General features: G+C 52.9%; 1 protein-coding gene across 2 annotated transcripts in view; it reads left to right on the forward strand.

Annotated features, from left to right (window-relative positions):
• OGDH (oxoglutarate dehydrogenase) overlaps positions 1 to 17688 on the forward strand; it is a 68076-nt gene extending 50388 nt beyond the window's left edge. Inside the window, exons 11-23 of one of the 2 annotated variants that reach the window (XM_057308187.1) lie at positions 9423 to 9602; positions 9966 to 10118; positions 10341 to 10443; positions 10560 to 10688; positions 10886 to 11036; positions 11243 to 11370; positions 11462 to 11640; positions 12076 to 12147; positions 12497 to 12625; positions 13031 to 13103; positions 16093 to 16256; positions 16369 to 16523; positions 16603 to 17688. In XM_057308187.1, coding sequence (XP_057164170.1) covers positions 9423 to 9602; positions 9966 to 10118; positions 10341 to 10443; positions 10560 to 10688; positions 10886 to 11036; positions 11243 to 11370; positions 11462 to 11640; positions 12076 to 12147; positions 12497 to 12625; positions 13031 to 13103; positions 16093 to 16256; positions 16369 to 16523; positions 16603 to 16723 — 1737 coding nt within the window. In that variant the 3' untranslated portion in view covers positions 16724 to 17688. Of the gene's footprint in view, positions 1 to 9422; positions 9603 to 9965; positions 10119 to 10340; positions 10444 to 10559; positions 10689 to 10885; positions 11037 to 11242; positions 11371 to 11461; positions 11641 to 12075; positions 12148 to 12496; positions 12626 to 13030; positions 13104 to 16092; positions 16257 to 16368 lie in introns of both variants that reach the window. The other variant, XM_057308186.1, reaches the window with a different exon arrangement.
• Positions 17689 to 17823: the final 135 nt, after the last annotated feature.

The raw sequence follows: 17823 nt of genomic DNA on the forward strand, positions 1-17823 counted from the left end.
GTCTGTGGAATCAGTATACATCCGTTTGGGTAGAATTGTAGCCTTCACGATACTGAGCCTTCTCATCTGACAATACAGTAGGTTTCGGAATTATTTTATTTTTTTTCCCTCTCATAGGTATTTTGTAGATCTCAGCATACAGATCCTGCACATTTTTGTGAGGCTTACTCCTAAATATTTGATTGTTTGGATGCTATTATAAAGAATACTTTTTAGCAGTTTCCATTTCTGATTGTTACCAGGACATAGAAATAGAATTCAGTTTTGCGTTTTTTATGCCACATCCTTATTAAACTCACTTTTAGTAATTTGTTTGCGATACTGTGGAATCTCTGTATAAACTTAGTCATGTCTCCACGAGAGACGGTTTTGTTTCTTCCTTTCCAGTGCTTGTAGATAAGTGCCTTACATTCCTGTTTCTCAGCCTATGGTGTGGCCAGCACGGTGCAGAAGTGGGCCGCGTGGACGGCACATCCTCGTCCCGATTTGGAGAAAAGCGTTCGGTCTTGGTGCACCATTCACCGTGGTGCTTGCTGTGGGTTTTCTGCCGTGCCCTTCGCGGGCTAAGGGAGCTCCCTTCTCTTCCTGATTAGTGGGCGGTATTTATCACAAATGGATGGTGGTTTTTGTCAGACGCTTTTCTGCGTTTATTAAGATCACCCTGTGGTTTGCTGGTGGCAGATTCCATCCTGAGGGTGGAGCCTTGTGTCTGCGCTCATGTGTTCTTGTCGCGTCCGCCTGGGGTTGGTGTGGGTGTCGAGGTCGTCCCAGCCTCGTGCTCCCTCCCGCTCTGTTTTCTGGACAGGTCTGTGTAGGACTGGTGTTACTTCTCTGTAAGCAGTCAGTGGCCTCTGCCAGTAGGAGACCTCTGGGCCTAGAGTTTTCTTTACAGGAAGGCTTTTTCCCTTTGTCCTCCGTTTTCAGAAGCTTGATGTGAGGTGCCTTGGCATGGATGTCTTTGGGTTCAGCCTGTTTGGGGTTTGCTCAGCTCCTCTCTGTTTGTTTTAACAGCTTTCCGGAGATCTCATTCACACACCACGCACTTTGCCCACTCACAGCATACAATGGAGCCGCTTCTAGTGTCTTCACAGACAACACAGCTTCCGCCACAGTTGTAGAACATTTTATCATCTCAAGAAATTCTGTGTCCCTTAGCCATCACGCCCCTGCTCCGTCATCCCCAGCCCTAAGCAGCCATTAATCCTATCATCAGGATTTCATCCCTTTAATGCCCCTGCAATATCTAGTGTATGGCTCTGGCAAGTTTCATTCCCCCATTTATCGGGTGAGGGACATTTGAGTTATACCTGTTGGCTGTTAACGTGCTGCTGCTCTGGGCACAGGTGTCTGTGTGGCATGTACCCGGGAGTGGAATTGTGGGGTCACGTGGTAGCTCTGTGTAACCCTGTGAGGACCCACCAGACTTTTCCGAGGTGGCTGCCCCGTTTGACCTTCTGCCAGCAATGTATGAGGGTTCCAGTTCTCCCTCCTCTTCACTGACGCTCATTCTTGTCTCCCTTCTCTCGTAACCATCAAAGTGGGTGCAAACTCCTTTCAGTTTGCGTTTCCCTAATGACTGATGACGTTGAGCATTTGCACGTATGTTTGTTGGCCTTCTGTATGTCTTCTTTGGACAAATGTCTACAAAGATCTTCTGCCCATTTTTACTTTTTTAAAAAAGATTTTTATTTATTTGAGAGAGGCAGAGGGAGAGGGAGAAGCAGGCTCCCCATTGAGCAGGGAACCTGATGTGGGATTCGATCCCAGGACCCTCGGTATCATGACCTGAGCCAAAGGCAGACGCTTAACTGACTGAGCCACCCAGGTGCCCCTCTTCTACCCGTTCTTAAATTGGATTGTTTTTTTATTATTGAGTCGTAAGAATTCTTTGTATATTGTGGATACAAGCCCTTTATCAGGTTTATGATTTGCAAATATTTTCTCTCTATGGGTTTTTCACTTTCTTGATGTCTTTTGAAACACAAAAGTTTTGTTTTCTTGCTCCTGTGTTTTCCTCGAAGCTCTTAATGTCTGTGACCCACCGGCTTTAACTTCTGCGTGTGGGGCAAGGGAGGAATTTCACACGCAGACACTGCCTGTGGAGAATATGATCTTTCCCCCACCCAAGTGCCTTAGGATCATTCATCTTCTCAAATCTGTAAATGTGTAGCTTTTGACAAATTTGGGGGATTTTTCAAACTTTTTTAAACCACCTTACCCCCTTTACCCATGCTCCCCACCCCTCACCTCTGGCAGCCACCAATATGTTCTCTGAATCTGTGAGTTTGGGTTTTGTCTTGTTTTGAGTTCTACATACAAATGAGATCATACAAGTCTTCAACTAATTTCACTTCGTGTAGTGCCCTCCAGGTCCATACGTGTTGTCACAGATGGAAGATTTCCTTCTTTGATTTCTGAATAATACTGTATTGTGTATCTCTACACCATGTCTTTAGCCATTCATCCATGGATGAACACTTGGCAATTGTAGATAATGCTGCAGTGAACATAGGGGTACATGTATCCTTTTGAGTTAGCGATTTTGTTTTCTTAGGATAAATACCCAGAAGTGGCATTATTTGATCACACAGTACTTCCATTTTTAACTTTCTGAGGAACCTCCATACTATTGTCCACAGTTTGCATTCCCACCAACAGTGCACGAGGGTTCCCCTTTCTCCGCATCCTTGCCAACACCTGTTTCCTGTGTTGTTAATTTTCACCATTCTGATGGGTGTGAGGGGGTATCTCATTGTGGTTTTGATTAGTATTTCCCTGATGATCAGTGATGTTGAGCATCTTTTCATGTGTCTGTTGGCCATCTGTATGTCTTCTTTGGAAAAGTGTCTATTCGGGTCCTCTGCCTTTTTTTAAATTGGATTATTTCCTTTTTGCTGAGTTGTATCATTTCTTTATGTATTTTGGGTATGAGTCCCTAATCAGACATACGGTTTGCAGATATTTTCTCCCATCTCATAGGCTGCCTTTTTGTTGTTAATGGCTTCCTTTGCTAGGCAGAAGCTTTTTAGTTTGATGTAGTCCCACTGGTTTATCTTTGCTTTTGGTGTCATATCCCAAAAATTATGAAGACTGATGTCCAGGAGGTTACTGCCTGTGTTTTCCTCTGGGAGTAAAAGGTCTTACATTCAAGTCCATTTTGAGTTTATATTTGTGTGTGGCATAAGAAAGTGGTCCAGTCTCATTCTTCTGCATGTGGCTGTCCAGTTTTCGCAGCACCATTTGTTGAAGAGACTGTCCTTTCCTCATTGAGTATTTTTGGCTCCTTTGTCATAACTTAATTGACCATGTAGGCATGTGTTTCTTTCTGGGCTCTCTCTTCTGTACCTTTGGTCTATGTGTCTGTTTTCTTTTTTTTTTTTTTTAAAGATTTTATTTATTTGACAGAGATAGAGACAGCCAGCGAGAGAGGGAACACAAGCAGGGGGAGTGGGAGAGGAAGAAGCAGGCTCATAGTGGAGGAGCCTGATGTGGGGCTCGATCCCATAATGCCGGGATCACGCCCTGAGCCAAAGGCAGACGCCCAACCGCTGTGCCACCCAGGCGCCCCTATGTGTCTGTTTTCATGATAGCACCACACTGTTTTGGTTACTACAGCTTTTCAGTATCGTTTGAAATCAGGCAACGTGACACCTCCAGTTCTGTTCTTCTTTCTCAGTACTGCTGTGGCTATTCGTGGTCTTGTGGTTCCATGTACATTTTAGGATCAATTGCTCTATTTCTGTGAAAAACCCCCCTGGTATTTTGATAGGGATTACATTGAATCTGTAGATTGCTTTGGGCAGTGTGGACATTTTAATATTAATTCTTCCAATCCATGAGCATGGTATGTCTTTCCATTTGTTTGTGTTGCCTTCAGTTTCTTTCATCAACATGGTAACAGTTTTCAGAGGACAGTTCTCTCACCTCCTTGGCTACATTTATTCCTACAGAAGGTATTTCATTTCAGGTATTTATTCAGCCCCACCCCCTCTGTTTCTGGGTCTCCAGTGGCACCAACATCAGACCTGTTGTTACAGCCTCACATTCCCTTCAGATTCTCCATTTGTTGAGATTTGGGGTGACCTCAAGGTCACAGATTCTTTCCTCTCTGCCCCCATTCTGCTGTAGAGATCTCCATTCAGGTTTTTCCCCCGTTTTTTGTTTGTTTTTGTTTTTGAGAGAGAGAAAGAGTGCGCACGAGCAGCTTGGAGGGGCAGAGGGAGAAGGAGAGAGAGAATCATAAGCAGACTTCTATACTCAGCACAGAGCCTGATGCAGGGCTCAATCCTGTGACACCGAGATCACGACCTGACCCAAAATCAAGAATGGGACGTTCAGCTGACTGAGCCACCCGGACGCCCCCCGCATTTTTTTATTTTTCAGTTCTAAACTTTTCACTTCACTCTCATGTCTTTTCCTCTCTGTCTTTGCTGAGAGTTTTTATTTTTTCATGTGTTTCCGACGTGTTCGTAATTTTCATTGAAGCATTTTTATGACGTCTTTTTTAATGTCTTTGTTAGATAATTCTAAGATCAGTGTCATGTTGGTGTTGGCTTCTGATGATTGCTTTTCTCATTCAGCCTGAGGTTTTTCTGGTTGTTGGTTTTCAGATGAAACCAGGACATCTTGGGCTTTGTGTCGAGACTCAGCTCTTACTTAAATCTTCTGTTAGGATTCACCTCCTGGGCATCTTAGGTGGGGGTGGGAGTCCAGGTTTCCCACCCATATCTTCCATGACCCAGGCAGGGGAGGCAGGCAGGATGGCACAGACACTTTGATGCTGCTCCCCGTGTGGCCTCCACTGACACCAGGGAGGGGGTGGATGCCTAACCACCTCATTGCTGTCTGTCTGGACTCCCCACCCCAGCCTTTGTTGGTGAGGGTGGGGGAAGGCCGTGAGCTGGCAGAGCGGTTATTATCTAGAAGTGTTGTCTCCTAGGGGCACCTGGCTGGTTCAGTAGGCAGAGCATGCAACTTTTTTTTTTTTTTAAGATTTTATTTATTGATTGGACAGAGAGAGACACAGCACGAGAAGGAACACCAGCAGGGGCAGTGGGAGAGGGAGAAGCAGGCTCCTGCTGAACAGGGAGCCCAATGCGGGGCTCGATCCCAGGACCCTGGGATCATGACCTGAGCCAAAGGCAGATGCTTAACGACTGAGCCACCCAGGTGCCCCCAGAGCATGTGACTCTTGATCTCAGGGTCAGGAGTTTAAGCCCTATGTTGGGGTAGAGATTACTTTAAAATAAGTAAATAACTTAAAATTTAAAATCTCAAAAATACAACAGTATTAATTTTAGAAAAAAGAAATGTATCCTAAGTGTCTTGTTCTTGGTCCTCTGGCTTTTCCTCATCTGTGCCTGTTTATGTGTCTGCATCACCTGCTTCTCTAGCCCCGGGCTGGGGTACGGTAGGAGACAGACAGTTTTGGAACCTGTCACTGAGTCATTCCTCGGAACCTAAGGCCCCTGGCTGGCCTGCCTTCTTCTGTCTACCTTCAAAGTTTTGTGTTTGTCCTGCATGTGATGTCCTGGGGTTTGAGCTGCTCTTAGCAGGAGGAATAAAGAAAGGTTCATCTTCATCTTCCAGACGTGGAAGTCCCTATGAGAACATTTACTTTTTTTTTTTTTTTAAGATTTTATTTATTTATTTGACAGAGAGAGACAGCCAGCGAGAGAGGGAACACAAGCAGGGGGAGTGGGAGAGGAAGAAGCAGGCTCCTAGCGGAGGAGCCTGATGTGGGGCTCGATCCCAGATCGCCGGGATCACGCCCTGAGCCAAAGGCAGACGCTTAACCGCTGTGCCACCCAGGCGCCCCGAGAACATTTGTTTTAAGTATAAATTCAATTTCTTTAGTAAATGTAAGACCATCCAGGCTATCAGTTTGTCCTCGAGTGGCTGTGGTGACTTCTTTAGGTTGTAGAATTTATGGTCCTAGAGTTTATAGTGTCCTCTTATTAGAATCTGTACTGGTATCCCTTCTCTTGCTCCTGATACTGATGATTCATGTCTTTTCTCTTTTTTTCTTAGTTGGTTTGGCTGTAGATTTGTTGCTTTCAAAGGAATAGCTTTGCTTTCATTACGTTTTCTGTATTTCCCTGTTTTTTAGTTCATTGCTTTCTGCTCTTTGTTAGCCCTTTCCTTCTACTTGCTTTGGATTTAATTTAGCCGCCTCTTTCTGGTTTCTTAGATCACTGATTTGAAACCTTCCTTATTTGCAATATAAACATTTAATAACATTCCAATTTAAGAATCACATTACACGAGTACAGTATAGGTAAGCCATGGGTTTTTCAAGCTTCTCGTGGACAGACTGTGAAGCATTTTGGTGCCACTTAAGTGAGACCATATCCAGGGGCGAGTACCGCAGGATGGCACAGTGTCTGGAAACTGCCCTACCAGTAGTGACCCAGGAAGCTGGAAGACCCCTGGAAGCATGAGAGCTGTTTTCACCAAAATCAGGGATTCGCGTAGCATAAGTGTGATGGTGGCATCAACACCAGTGGGGAGCAACTCCCAGAAAGCAGATCTCGGTTGAATGACAGGAAGATCTTCCAGCAATCAGATCTGCTCTAGCCGGGGGCCAGCTGCAGGGTTGAAGGAGATGGGGCTCCAGCTAGGATGACAAGAGTAAACCATTTGACTTTGGGGTCTCTGGCTCTCAAGCCAGCAGCTCCACTTAGTGGGGTTTTCCCACTGGTACACTCACTGCCTGATGTCCACCGAGAGCCATTTTTGAAGACCTCACTGATGCACCAAGACCAGAAATCACAATTTTCATCACTTGATCAATAGGGAGCTGGTTAAATAATTTATGGTGTACCCATATGTATGTTGTAAGACTTAAATGAATTAACACATGAAAATTAATATATATACAATGCTCAGAATAGTGCCCGGCCCGTAAGTAGGCACTGTGTAAGCTAACTGCAGCGACTGCTGTAATGCAGTGAAACCATTAAGAAGACTTGAAATTTGGGCGCCTGGGTGGCGCAGTCGTTAAGCGTCTGCCTTCGGCTCAGGACGTGATCCCAGAGTTCTGGGATCGAGCCCCACATCAGGCTCCTCTGCTAGGAGCCTGTTTCTCCCTCTCCCACTCCCCCTGCTTGTGTTCCCTCTCTCGCTGGCTGTCTCTGTCAAATAAATAAATAAAATCTTAAAAAAAAAAAAAAAAGATTTGCAATGATCCACAAGATCTGTTAAGCGGGGGAATGTAGAGAGCAGTGTGGACGCACCTGTCTCCCTATGTCCATGTGCGTGCACAGCCCCACACGTGTGCCTGCGCACGTCCATATGTGCTTGAAGACACGGAAGCTGGTAAGAGCAGTGGCTATTTGGAGGGCAGCCAGCAGACTGAGGTCTTACCTTGTCAAAGCAGTTCACATCCTGTGAGGTTCTAGAAACAACGTGCATATCGTGACCACTTGTTAACAGTTCCCTACACTCGTTTCCCTAAATGAGGAGACCCAGATGGGGCAATGGCATTGTTCAAGACATGTTCATCAGCATTCTCCCCGGGACATCGTTTTTTAATTCTCATCGGTTCCTGACCATTGCTAATCTCTTCTTTAGGCAGTGTGTTAAAGAGATTACATTAAAGCAGTTAGAATTCCCAGACTTCCCTGAGAGCTCCTGTTCTGCTCGTGTTTTCTTTACTCTCTTCACTGACACTTGGACACCACAGATCATGACCTGGTGTGGGGACAGGCCAGTGAGATCTGTAGCAAGAAAAGAGGGGGCTGCTTTCCTGACGCTCTTGTTGTTCTAAGAACGTACCTAGGATTACCTTCTGAAATTCTCTCCTGAGGCAGCCATCAGATGCTAAATATTTTTCTGTGTTTGTCAGAAACTTAACTGTGCTACTTACAAAAGTAGGAAATAATCCATGTGTCCGACAGCAGAAGTCTTGGCATAAATTTTGGCAAAGCCATAGGAAGCAGTACCATAGAATCAAGAAAATAACATCCTTGAGAAACGGTCACAGTCTGGTGCAAGGCACTGGTGAGGGCACTCACTTGCTGCTGGCTGGAGCGTGAGCGGCGCCCCCGCGTACGAGGGCAGTCTGCTGGCGTTGCGGCCTGCAGCACAGTGCCCTTCCTGGGAGTGACGCAGGTAAGCTCAGCATTCGCTGGAGCAAACCTGTGTGGGAATGTGTCCCCCAGTAGGAGAGTGGACAGACGCCAGTGCCATGAAAACCAAGGGAAGTGGAGCGTCTTCCAGATTAAGGGAGACGAAAGAGGGCACAGGGTGGGGTGCTGGATCGGACACTGGGTCGGGGCAGAAAGGTCGGCCAGGCATCATGAGGCAGTGTGTGTGGAGACTGGGGTTCCGATGACATATGCTGGGATGTGGAATTGGTCAGGCTGGTCAGGGAACGTCCCTGGTTTAGCAAATGGGGGCCCCCTACAACTTAGCCCTGCGTGGCTGGGAAGAAGAGTGGGCATGCACGCATGTCAGGGAAAGAGCGTGGACTGCAAAAGGCAAAAAGAAACAAGTGACAAGTGGCAAATCTGAGTAAAGACTCTGTGAGAATTCTTTGTGTTATTCTTCCAACTTTCTCAAGTCTGAAATTGTATCAAAACTGTGAAGTAGGGGCAAGCCTAAGAAGATAGCGTGTATGGTTCAGGCCATGAAGGTCCAGCTGCAGCAGAAGTGCATCCTGTTCGTGGAGCTCAGACGTGGCCGCTGTGGTATTATCACACTGTGTGTGTGCGAAGTATTTCATAGAAGGCAATAGGAGATGTAGGTTATAAAATTATGAATACAGAATTTTTAGTACATAGACAAGGTAAGGACTATCATGAAGGCTTCAGATTTTCCTTTCAAAGAAACAGTGTTCGTGGGGCGCCTGGGTGGCTCAGTCTTAGTTAAGCGTCTGCCTTCGGCTCAGGGAGTGATCCCAGAGTCCTGGGATCGAGCCCCACATTGAGCCCCCTGCTCCTCTGGGAGTCTGCTTCTTCCTCCCCCACTCCCCCCGCTTGTGTTCCCTCTCTCGATGGCTGTCTCTCTCTCTGTCAAATAAATAAAATCCTTAAAAAAAAAGAAAGAAACAGTGCTCATAAGATTAGCTCATCATTATAAGTGAACAAACTGCTGAGTTATAGAACAGCTCCGAAATTTTAAATATATATATATTACACATATATGCGCAAAGAAAAACATCAAAATATTTACAGTGTAGCTAGTAGAAAGATGTGTAACTTTGTTTAAATTAATTTTGTTACACTGTCTTCCAAACTCAATGTGTTGAACGTGGATGAAGTTTGTTTGCAGAATAGGAAACAACAAAACAATAAAAAAACAAACAAAAAGACCACCAAAACCTGAATAGCCACTTGGGGACACAGGAGGCCGGGTGGCCAGCAGCTAGTGGGGCTCCGCCCACCCCGCCCGCAGCCAGCCCAGCGGCATGTCTCTTGCAGATCGGCTTCACCACCGACCCGCGCATGGCCCGTTCCTCACCCTACCCCACTGACGTGGCCCGCGTCGTGAATGCCCCCATTTTCCACGTGAACTCGGATGACCCAGAGGCCGTCATGTACGTGTGCAAGGTGGCGGCCGAGTGGCGGAGCACCTTCCACAAGGACGTGGTGGTGGACCTGGTGAGTGACCTCCATCTGTGTCTGGGAGCGGAGGGGCAGACTCCCCGGGGCAGGCTCACCGCGCTGCTCCCCACTCGGGCTCCCACACAGAGTGGGCCTGCCAGCGTCCAAGGGCCTTCCCGGGCTCACCTGGCCACCCCTCCGCAGGGCTCCTGAGGCCCCAGCCTGGGTGAGCCATGCCGGGAAAGAAGGTAGTTGGAGTTTTGTGCCAGGGTTTCCCCAGGTCACTCGTTTCATCTCCTGTGACAGCGACTCTGCTGTGAAGGAGGTCTAGATTGTAGAGGAGGTACATTGGGGCGCCGTGCAGGAGAGCGGGCAGGTGCTGGTGGGTCCCTGATGCTGGCATGTCCATGCTGTGTCCAGGTGTGTTATCGGCGCAACGGCCACAACGAGATGGACGAGCCCATGTTCACGCAGCCGCTCATGTACAAGCAGATCCGCAAGCAGAAGCCTGTGCTGCAGAAGTACGCTGAGCTGCTGGTGTCCCAGGGTGTGGTCAACCAGCCCGAGTACGAGGTGCGTCCCCGGCTCTGACTCGGGAGGGGTAGAGAGAGGCCAGGCGGGGAAGGGGCTCCGACTCCGAGCAGTCCTGCAGCCCTGAAGCCAGCAGACACGATGAAGCAGTGCTGGGGGCGAAGATGGTAACAGCAGGCTTCTCGCGGGCCTCAGAGCAGTGGTGCACGTGGGGGGGCCTGTGTGGAGCAGCCCCCGACAGCTGTGCTGTGCCCGACCCTCCAGGAGGAGATCTCTAAGTATGATAAGATCTGTGAGGAGGCCTTCACCAGGTCCAAGGACGAGAAGATCTTGCACATCAAGCACTGGCTGGACTCCCCCTGGCCCGGTGAGCAAGGGATGTCACCTGTGCCCCTCTGCCCCGCCCCGTCCACACTCCCTGGGGGGCCCCGCTTGGTTCCTGGAAGAGTGGTGGCTGTGTGTCAGCTTGTCCTCCTGCCCTAGGCTTCTTCACCCTGGACGGGCAGCCGAGGAGCATGACTTGCCCCTCCACGGGCCTGACGGAAGACATCCTGACACACATCGGGAACGTGGCTAGCTCTGTGCCCGTGGAGAACTTCACCATTCATGGGGGTGAGGATGCCCACTGACCTGTGAAAGTGTTGGGCCACGTCCCTGGACGTCTCTCCAGCGCGGGGCAGGCCCCGTGGTCCTCCACCCCTGTGGTGGAGGACAGGGTGGGACATCACAGCTGCCAGCCAGGCTGCTGAGGCGCTGCTCTGGTCACGAGCGGGCGTGCAGGGCGGCTGGTGAGCGCCGTGTCTGCGCAGGGCTGAGCCGCATCTTGAAGACCCGCGGGGAGCTGGTGAAGAACAGGACCGTGGACTGGGCTCTGGCGGAGTACATGGCCTTCGGCTCGCTCCTGAAGGAGGGCATCCATATCCGGCTGAGCGGCCAGGACGTGGAGCGCGGCACCTTTAGGTAACACTCTCGGGGTTCCTGTGGCGCCGCAGACAGAAGGGGAGGGCTCTGGTGTTTCTCAAGAAGAAAATCCTGTGTGGGCCCAGAAGCACCCTTCCCCTGCTCTGGCGTGGACACTTCTGTGGAGAAGTGGCCGCCTCTTGGGCCTGCGTGTCGGGGCGGAGCACGGGCGCCTCTGCCTCCTAATCTGTGCTGTTGTCCCTCAGCCACCGCCACCACGTGCTCCACGACCAGAACGTGGACAAGAAGACCTGCATCCCCATGAACCACCTGTGGCCCAACCAGGCCCCCTACACCGTATGCAACAGCTCGCTGTCCGAGTATGGGGTCCTGGGTGAGTGCCCAAGCCCGCAGGCCCTTGTCCCCGCCGCCTGTCCCGCCGCAGCCCCCGCCCGCTGACTCGGTGCCGCCTCCTCGCTCTGCAGGCTTTGAGCTGGGCTTTGCCATGGCCAGCCCTAACGCCCTGGTCCTCTGGGAGGCCCAGTTTGGTGACTTCCACAACACAGCCCAGTGCATCATCGACCAGTTCATCTGCCCGGGACAGGCCAAGTGGGTGCGGCAGAATGGCATCGTGCTGCTGCTGCCCCATGGCATGGAGGGCATGGTGAGCACGCGCCCCCCCCCCCCCCGGCCCGGCCCTCTCCACCAAGCCTGGGACGCTGGCCCCAGAAGCTGGCGCGGCGCAGTGTGGTGCACCCCCATCTCCGAGGGCAGCTGTCGGGTCCTGCATCACCTCTGGTGAGAAGCAGGAGTGCCAGTGCCGGTGCCGGCCATCCTGGCTCAGACCCCCCTGCTCACCTCGCTGCAGAGGCCCCATGGGAGACTGTCTCAGGACTGGGGGTTGGAAACCGTGCAGAGCCAGGGTGTGGACCCCTCCACGCTCTGGGGGAGGGAAAGGGATGGAAGAACCAGCAGGTCAACGCAGCTCGGCATTTTTTAGACCAGAAGTGACCTGAGTCCATTAAGGAAGAGACGTGGCGAGTGCACCTCGCGCACCTCTGCAGAGCTCCCGAACCATAACTTGTGTGTCTGGTTCCAGGGCCCAGAACATTCCTCTGCCCGGCCGGAGCGCTTCCTGCAGATGTGCAATGATGATCCGGACGTCCTGCCGGTGAGCAGAGTGGCGGCTCCCGCTGGCCCCCCAAAGTGACAGTCCCCCTCCTGCTGCCATGTGAGGAGCAGCTGTCTGCACTGGGTCTGGGCAGACGTCTTAGAGGAAAGAACTCAGGCTCCTCTGGGCTGGTTTCGGCGGAGCGTTAAGACTTGGCACAGGGTGACCGGGAGCCAGTTTCTAAGGCAAATCAATCTGGGCTGTAGGTAGAACCAGTGGTCTCCAGAGGACCGGGAGGGATGGAGTGGGACAGAGAACCTGCCGCGTGAGGTCCTGGCGGGGTTCCCCGGGGCAGCTCTGCACCAGGGACTCAGTCCACTGGGCCTCCGGCCTCTCCCTCGAGCTGCAGAACCTGGAGGAAGCCAACTTTGACATAAACCAGCTATATGACTGCAACTGGGTCGTCGTCAACTGCTCCACTCCTGGCAACTTCTTCCACGTGCTGCGGCGTCAGATTCTCCTGCCCTTCCGGAAGCCAGTCAGTTGGGGGCGTCCCTGCCCAGTGGGAGTATGGATGTGTGAGTGGGTGGTGGGCGGTGGTGCGCCGGGTCCCAGTCAGCAGGCTCCCGGGCAGGGTTTTGAATGGTGAGTAGAAGGGTGTGTGAAGGGCCCACAGGTCGAGACAGCCCTGGCCCCGGGTGGGGCCCCGCGGAGGAGCTGGGGGCTCTCTCCCAGGTACAGGGTGGGGACACCCGGGCTCAGTAGGCTGGGACACATCCTGGAGGAGTGCATGTGTGGCTGAACGGGAAGCAGCTTTGTCCTGGCTCCTCCTGCCCTGTCCCCAGCCTAGAGATGCACAGGGGCCGTCCTCGCCACGCTGTTGGGCCTCCTTCTGGAGCCTGCGGGGCCTGATCCATCGCGGGCCTGTGCTTCTCTGTTCCAGCTAATCATCTTCACCCCCAAGTCCCTGCTGCGGCACCCCGAGGCCAGAACCAGCTTCGATGAGATGCTCTCAGGTGGGTATGGGGCAGGCTGCCGCTCTGTGGGGCTCAGGGCCTGTACCTGAGGGTCTCACTGTGGACCTTGCCACCTTTTTGATTGTTGGGTGAAGACCACTGAACATGACAGCCCACAAGTCAGAGCTTGCTTGTGAGTTACTCAGAAGGTGTGTCTTGCGCCCCACCCAGGTCTGCGGCCTTCACGTGAGTGTGCCCCAGGCCTCCTTTAGAGGCAGGGAAGCAAGTCTGACCTCAGAGTAGAGTCCCCCCACTGCCCAGCCGCTGCTCCCGGAGGGCATGCAGTGTGGCCCACAGTGTTGAGATCCTCACTTGGACAGCAGGCAGACACAGCATGGAGCGGCCCCGTGTCCCCAGGCTCCCTGGGCTGGGGGAGCCCACCTCCTCCCAGCCGTGGAGCCCCCTTAGTTGTCAGTCAAGGTGAAGCCCTCCTTGGTTGGTTCGTTTTCCCATTTATCATTATTATGGTGAAGCGCACATAAAATTTTAAGGTGTGTTTTTACGTGTGCACCTGGTGAGTGTTAAGCACGCTCACACAGCTGTGCGGCTACCTCCAGAGCTCCCGCTTTCTGTCTCTGGTCTTGGCTGTCAGAGGCCCCGTGTGTACGTGCGGGTGTGCGGCAGGTGTCCTCCTGGGTCTGCTCCTTGCACCCACGTCAGAAACCCCTTCCCGCTTGAAGGCTGAGTAAGGTTCCAGCATGCGGATGAACTACTTGTGTCTGTTCATGCGTCGGTGGACATTGGTTGCTTCCACTTTGGAGCGATTGTGAAGGATGCAGATGTGAGCGTGGGTGTGCGGGTATCTCTTCCAGAACCTGTGTTCGGTTCGTTGGGTCGTATCCCCAGAGGTGGAACCGCGGGGTCCTACAGTGATTCTGTCTTTAGGTTTTTGAGGAACCTCTGTACTACTTTCCCCAGCAGCTGTGCCTTTTTATTTCCCCACCTCCACTCGCGAGGGTTCCAGCTTTTCCATATCCACGTCAGCACTTGGTCTTTGTTTCCTGCCCATGAAGAAATACCTTGTTGTGGTTTGATTTGCATTTACCTGCAGACCAGTGATGGTGAGCCTCTTCCCACTCATCTGTGGCTGGCCAGGTATCTGCTTTAGAGAAGTGTCTGTCAGTCCTTTGCCTGATTTTCAGTCGGGTTGTTTGCATTGTGGTTGAATTTTAGAAGTTCTTTCTCTATGCTGGCTGCTAATCCGGCACCGGATAGATGACTTGCAGCTGTTTTCTCCCATTCTGTGTGCTTTACTTTTTTTGTTTTTTTTTAGATTTTATTTATTTGAGAGAAAAAGAGTGAGGGGGAGGGGCAGAGGCAGAGGGAGAAGCAGACAGACCCCCCCACTGAGCGGGGAGCCCAACACGGGGCCTGATCCCAGGACCTTAAGATCATGACCTGAGCCAAAGGCAGATGTTTCACTGACTGAGCCTCCCAGGCGCCCCCCGGTATGTTGTCTCTTGATGCACAAAATGTTTAAAATTTCGTGAAGTCTATTTTTCTTTTTCGTTGCCGGCGCCGTTGGCATCACTTCCGGGAAATCACTGCCACACCCACTGTCGTGAAGCGTTTGCCCTGTTTTCTTCCAAGAGTTTTATCATGGAGGTTCATATGTTGAAGTCTTTAGCACATTTTGGGTTAATTTTCGCATGTGGTATGAGGGTCCTTCCTCTGCATGTGGACATCCCGGTTTCCCAGCATTCGCCAGAAAGACTCCCTCTCTTCCCCACTGAATGGTTGGGGCTCCGTGTCCGTGGTCTGCATGTGTCCGTGCCGGCGCTTTACGGTTCCGGGTGCTGTGGCTCCGTGCCGGCTTCTGAAGTCGCGGACTGTGCCTCCTGCAGCCTCACTCTCCTGTTGTAGGATCGCTTTGGCTCCTCAGGGGCCTTTGAGATTCCATGAATTTTAGTATAGATTTCTCTGTGTCTGCAGAATAACCCGTCATTGGGGTTTTGATAGGACTGAATCTATAGATCACTTTGGGGACTGTGGACGTCGTAGCAGCAGCAGGCCTGCCCGCGGGTGAACACAGACGCTGTTCAATGGCTCGTGTGTTCAGTTTTTTCCAGCAGTGCCTGCTGTTTTCAGTGTACATGTCTTCCCCGTCTTTGCTTATTGTTCAGTGTTTTATTCCTTTTGGCGCTGTGGCAAACGGACTTTCTTGTTTGTGTTTGCATGGGTCATTGTTAGTGTGCAAAAATGCATCTGAGCTCTGAGTGTTGATTTTTTTATCCCGCAACTTTGCTGAGTTCGTTTATTCTAATTTCGAGGTTTTCTACATATGACATCATGTCATCCACACACAGATAATTTTATCTCTTCCTTTCCAATTTAGAGGCCTTTTATCTTCTCCCCCAGCTGCTCTGGCTGGGACTTCCAGTACGAGGCTGGAAGGGAGTGGGGACGTGGGCCTCCCCCTCTTGTTCCTGATCTTAGAGGAAAAGCTCAGTCTCGCACCACTGAGTATGACGTTTGCTGCGGGCCTTTCCTATCTGGCCTTATCCCGGGGGGGCACGAACGTGCGTGCGTGTGTGTGCACATCACGAGGGGAGGCCCTTTGCTAGGTGCCGCTTCCAGAAGGCCGCTCGCTTGGAGGGCCTGGCCCCGACGGTGGAATCCAAGTGTTTGTGCAGTTGTGCGGAAGGCTTCAGGGTTTGTAAACTCGTGGGGAGTCTGAGCGGAGTGATCACACTCCGTTGCCCTGGACGTCCAGAATGGGCTGTTCGGAAGAAGGAACCGGCGTCACCTGCCGGCCGAGGCTGGCCTTGGCCTACTGTGCGCCGCCACGATGCGCTTCTCGAGGCTCTCTTGGTCTGGATGGATTCAAGGGCATCTGGGCTGGTGCGCATTGGCAGCTGCGTGTTGTGGCGTCAGCCCGTGTCACGGCCCTGCCTTGGGGGCCCCGCTCGTGCACGGCAGCAGCAGGAGGGCCCTGGGTGTCCTCCGCCAAGTCCTGAGAGAACCCCCGGCTGTGGGGATTCTCTTGTAGGAACCCACTTCCAGCGGGTCATCCCAGAAGACGGCCTTGCAGCCCAGAACCCAGAAAACGTCAAGAGGCTTCTGTTCTGTACGGGCAAGGTGTACTATGACCTCACCCGGGAGCGGAAGGCACGGGGCATGGAGGAGCAGGTGGCCATCACGAGGATCGAACAGGTGAGGGTGGGCAGGGCACAGCCGGGGCCCCCTGAGTCTCCTCAGCTTCTGGAGCATCCTCCCGGGGTCGCCGCGTGCCCCCTCCTGACCGGACCCCTTGCTCTCTCCACAGCTGTCCCCGTTCCCCTTCGACCTCCTGCTGCAGGAGGTGCAGAAGTACCCCAACGCCGAGCTGGCCTGGTGCCAGGAGGAGCACAAGAACCAAGGCTACTACGACTACGTGAAGCCCAGGCTGCGGACCACCATCAACCGCGCCAAGCCCGTGTGGTGCGTGAGGACCAGGAGAGCCGCCGTGGGGGCCGGGCCATCTGTGGCCTCACCCTCACGCCCGCTGTCACCCCCTCAGGTATGCCGGCCGGGACCCTGCCGCTGCTCCAGCCACTGGCAACAAGAAGACCCACCTCACGGAGCTGCAGCGCCTCCTGGACACGGCCTTCGACCTGGACGCCTTCAAGAACTTCTCGTAGACTCCGCGTGGGCCACTGCCCTCCACAGCCACGGCCGCCCCTCGCTTCTCAACTAAAGAATAGTGCCTCAGCGCTGCCCACACCTCTGCCCGTCTGCTGCACCGCACTCCCCCTCTCTCGCTTACCAGTTAGGCTGCTGTCCCCCATGTGCTTGGCTGCCCCCCCCAGGCCAGAGCCCCCCAGGCGCTGTGACTTCCATCTGGCTGAGCATCCTTCGTGGAGGCTGCGGGGAGCAGGAGGAGGAGAGGGAGCCCCTGCGGATGTCCTGGGAGGGTCAGCTGTGCCCCAGCCCTCCGGCTTCCCCCGAAGGACCAGCCTCGTGTGGCCTCCCAGGTACTGGCCGTCTGGTCACCCAGCACAGGGGCTGCTGCGCCCGGACAAGGTGGCCGCCTCTTCCCACCCCGAGCACCAGGCCCCTTGGAGGGAGCCGTCACTGTCCAGACTTCGTGGGGTGGACTGGGTTCTGGTGGGGCTCTCCCTGCGCGGGGAACCACGGCACTGCTTGGGGCGGCTGGCGGGAGGGGGCCTGCGCCCGGCCTGGCACAGAGAGGGCAGGTCCGCTCTCTGCAGTGTCCACTCCCGCCTCTCGAGAGGGTCCCGGGCCACGTGTGGGGGCCGTGCATGCTTCACCCACTTGGGGCCAGGTGGCACCGGGGCCACAGGGTTTATGGGGCTCAGGGCTCGTGGCCAGGCTGCTGCCCATCGCCCGCCTCCCGCCTCCTGCCTCCCGCCTCCCCGCCCTCTCCAATACCGTGGAGACGGCAACATTCTTCTCTGTGCTGTGCCTCAACCGGTCCGGAGGGGGAGAGGAGGGCCAGGGCCCAGGGGCGGCAGCTGGAGGAGAGGGGTCGCTTCCCTCACCCATCACAGGGACAGATCTGATTTATTTATTTTGGTTAAAAAAAAAAGAACAAAAACAACTTTGCATTGCATTTGGCTTGACCCATAAACGAAGTTACCCTCGGGCCTGTCTGCGTGTCCTTCTTTCTCTCTCGCCCCCCGTTGCCCCCCCAGAAGAGGCTGACCCAAGCCTCCCACTCTGCCTGGGAGGCAGCCCCTCACTGCTTGGCCCTATGTCATGGGTGCAGGTTGTGTGGCTG

The sequence above is a fragment of the Ursus arctos genome, unplaced genomic scaffold, assembly GCF_023065955.2.
Source record: "Ursus arctos isolate Adak ecotype North America unplaced genomic scaffold, UrsArc2.0 scaffold_62, whole genome shotgun sequence".
NCBI classification, from domain to species: Eukaryota; Metazoa; Chordata; class Mammalia; order Carnivora; family Ursidae; genus Ursus; species Ursus arctos.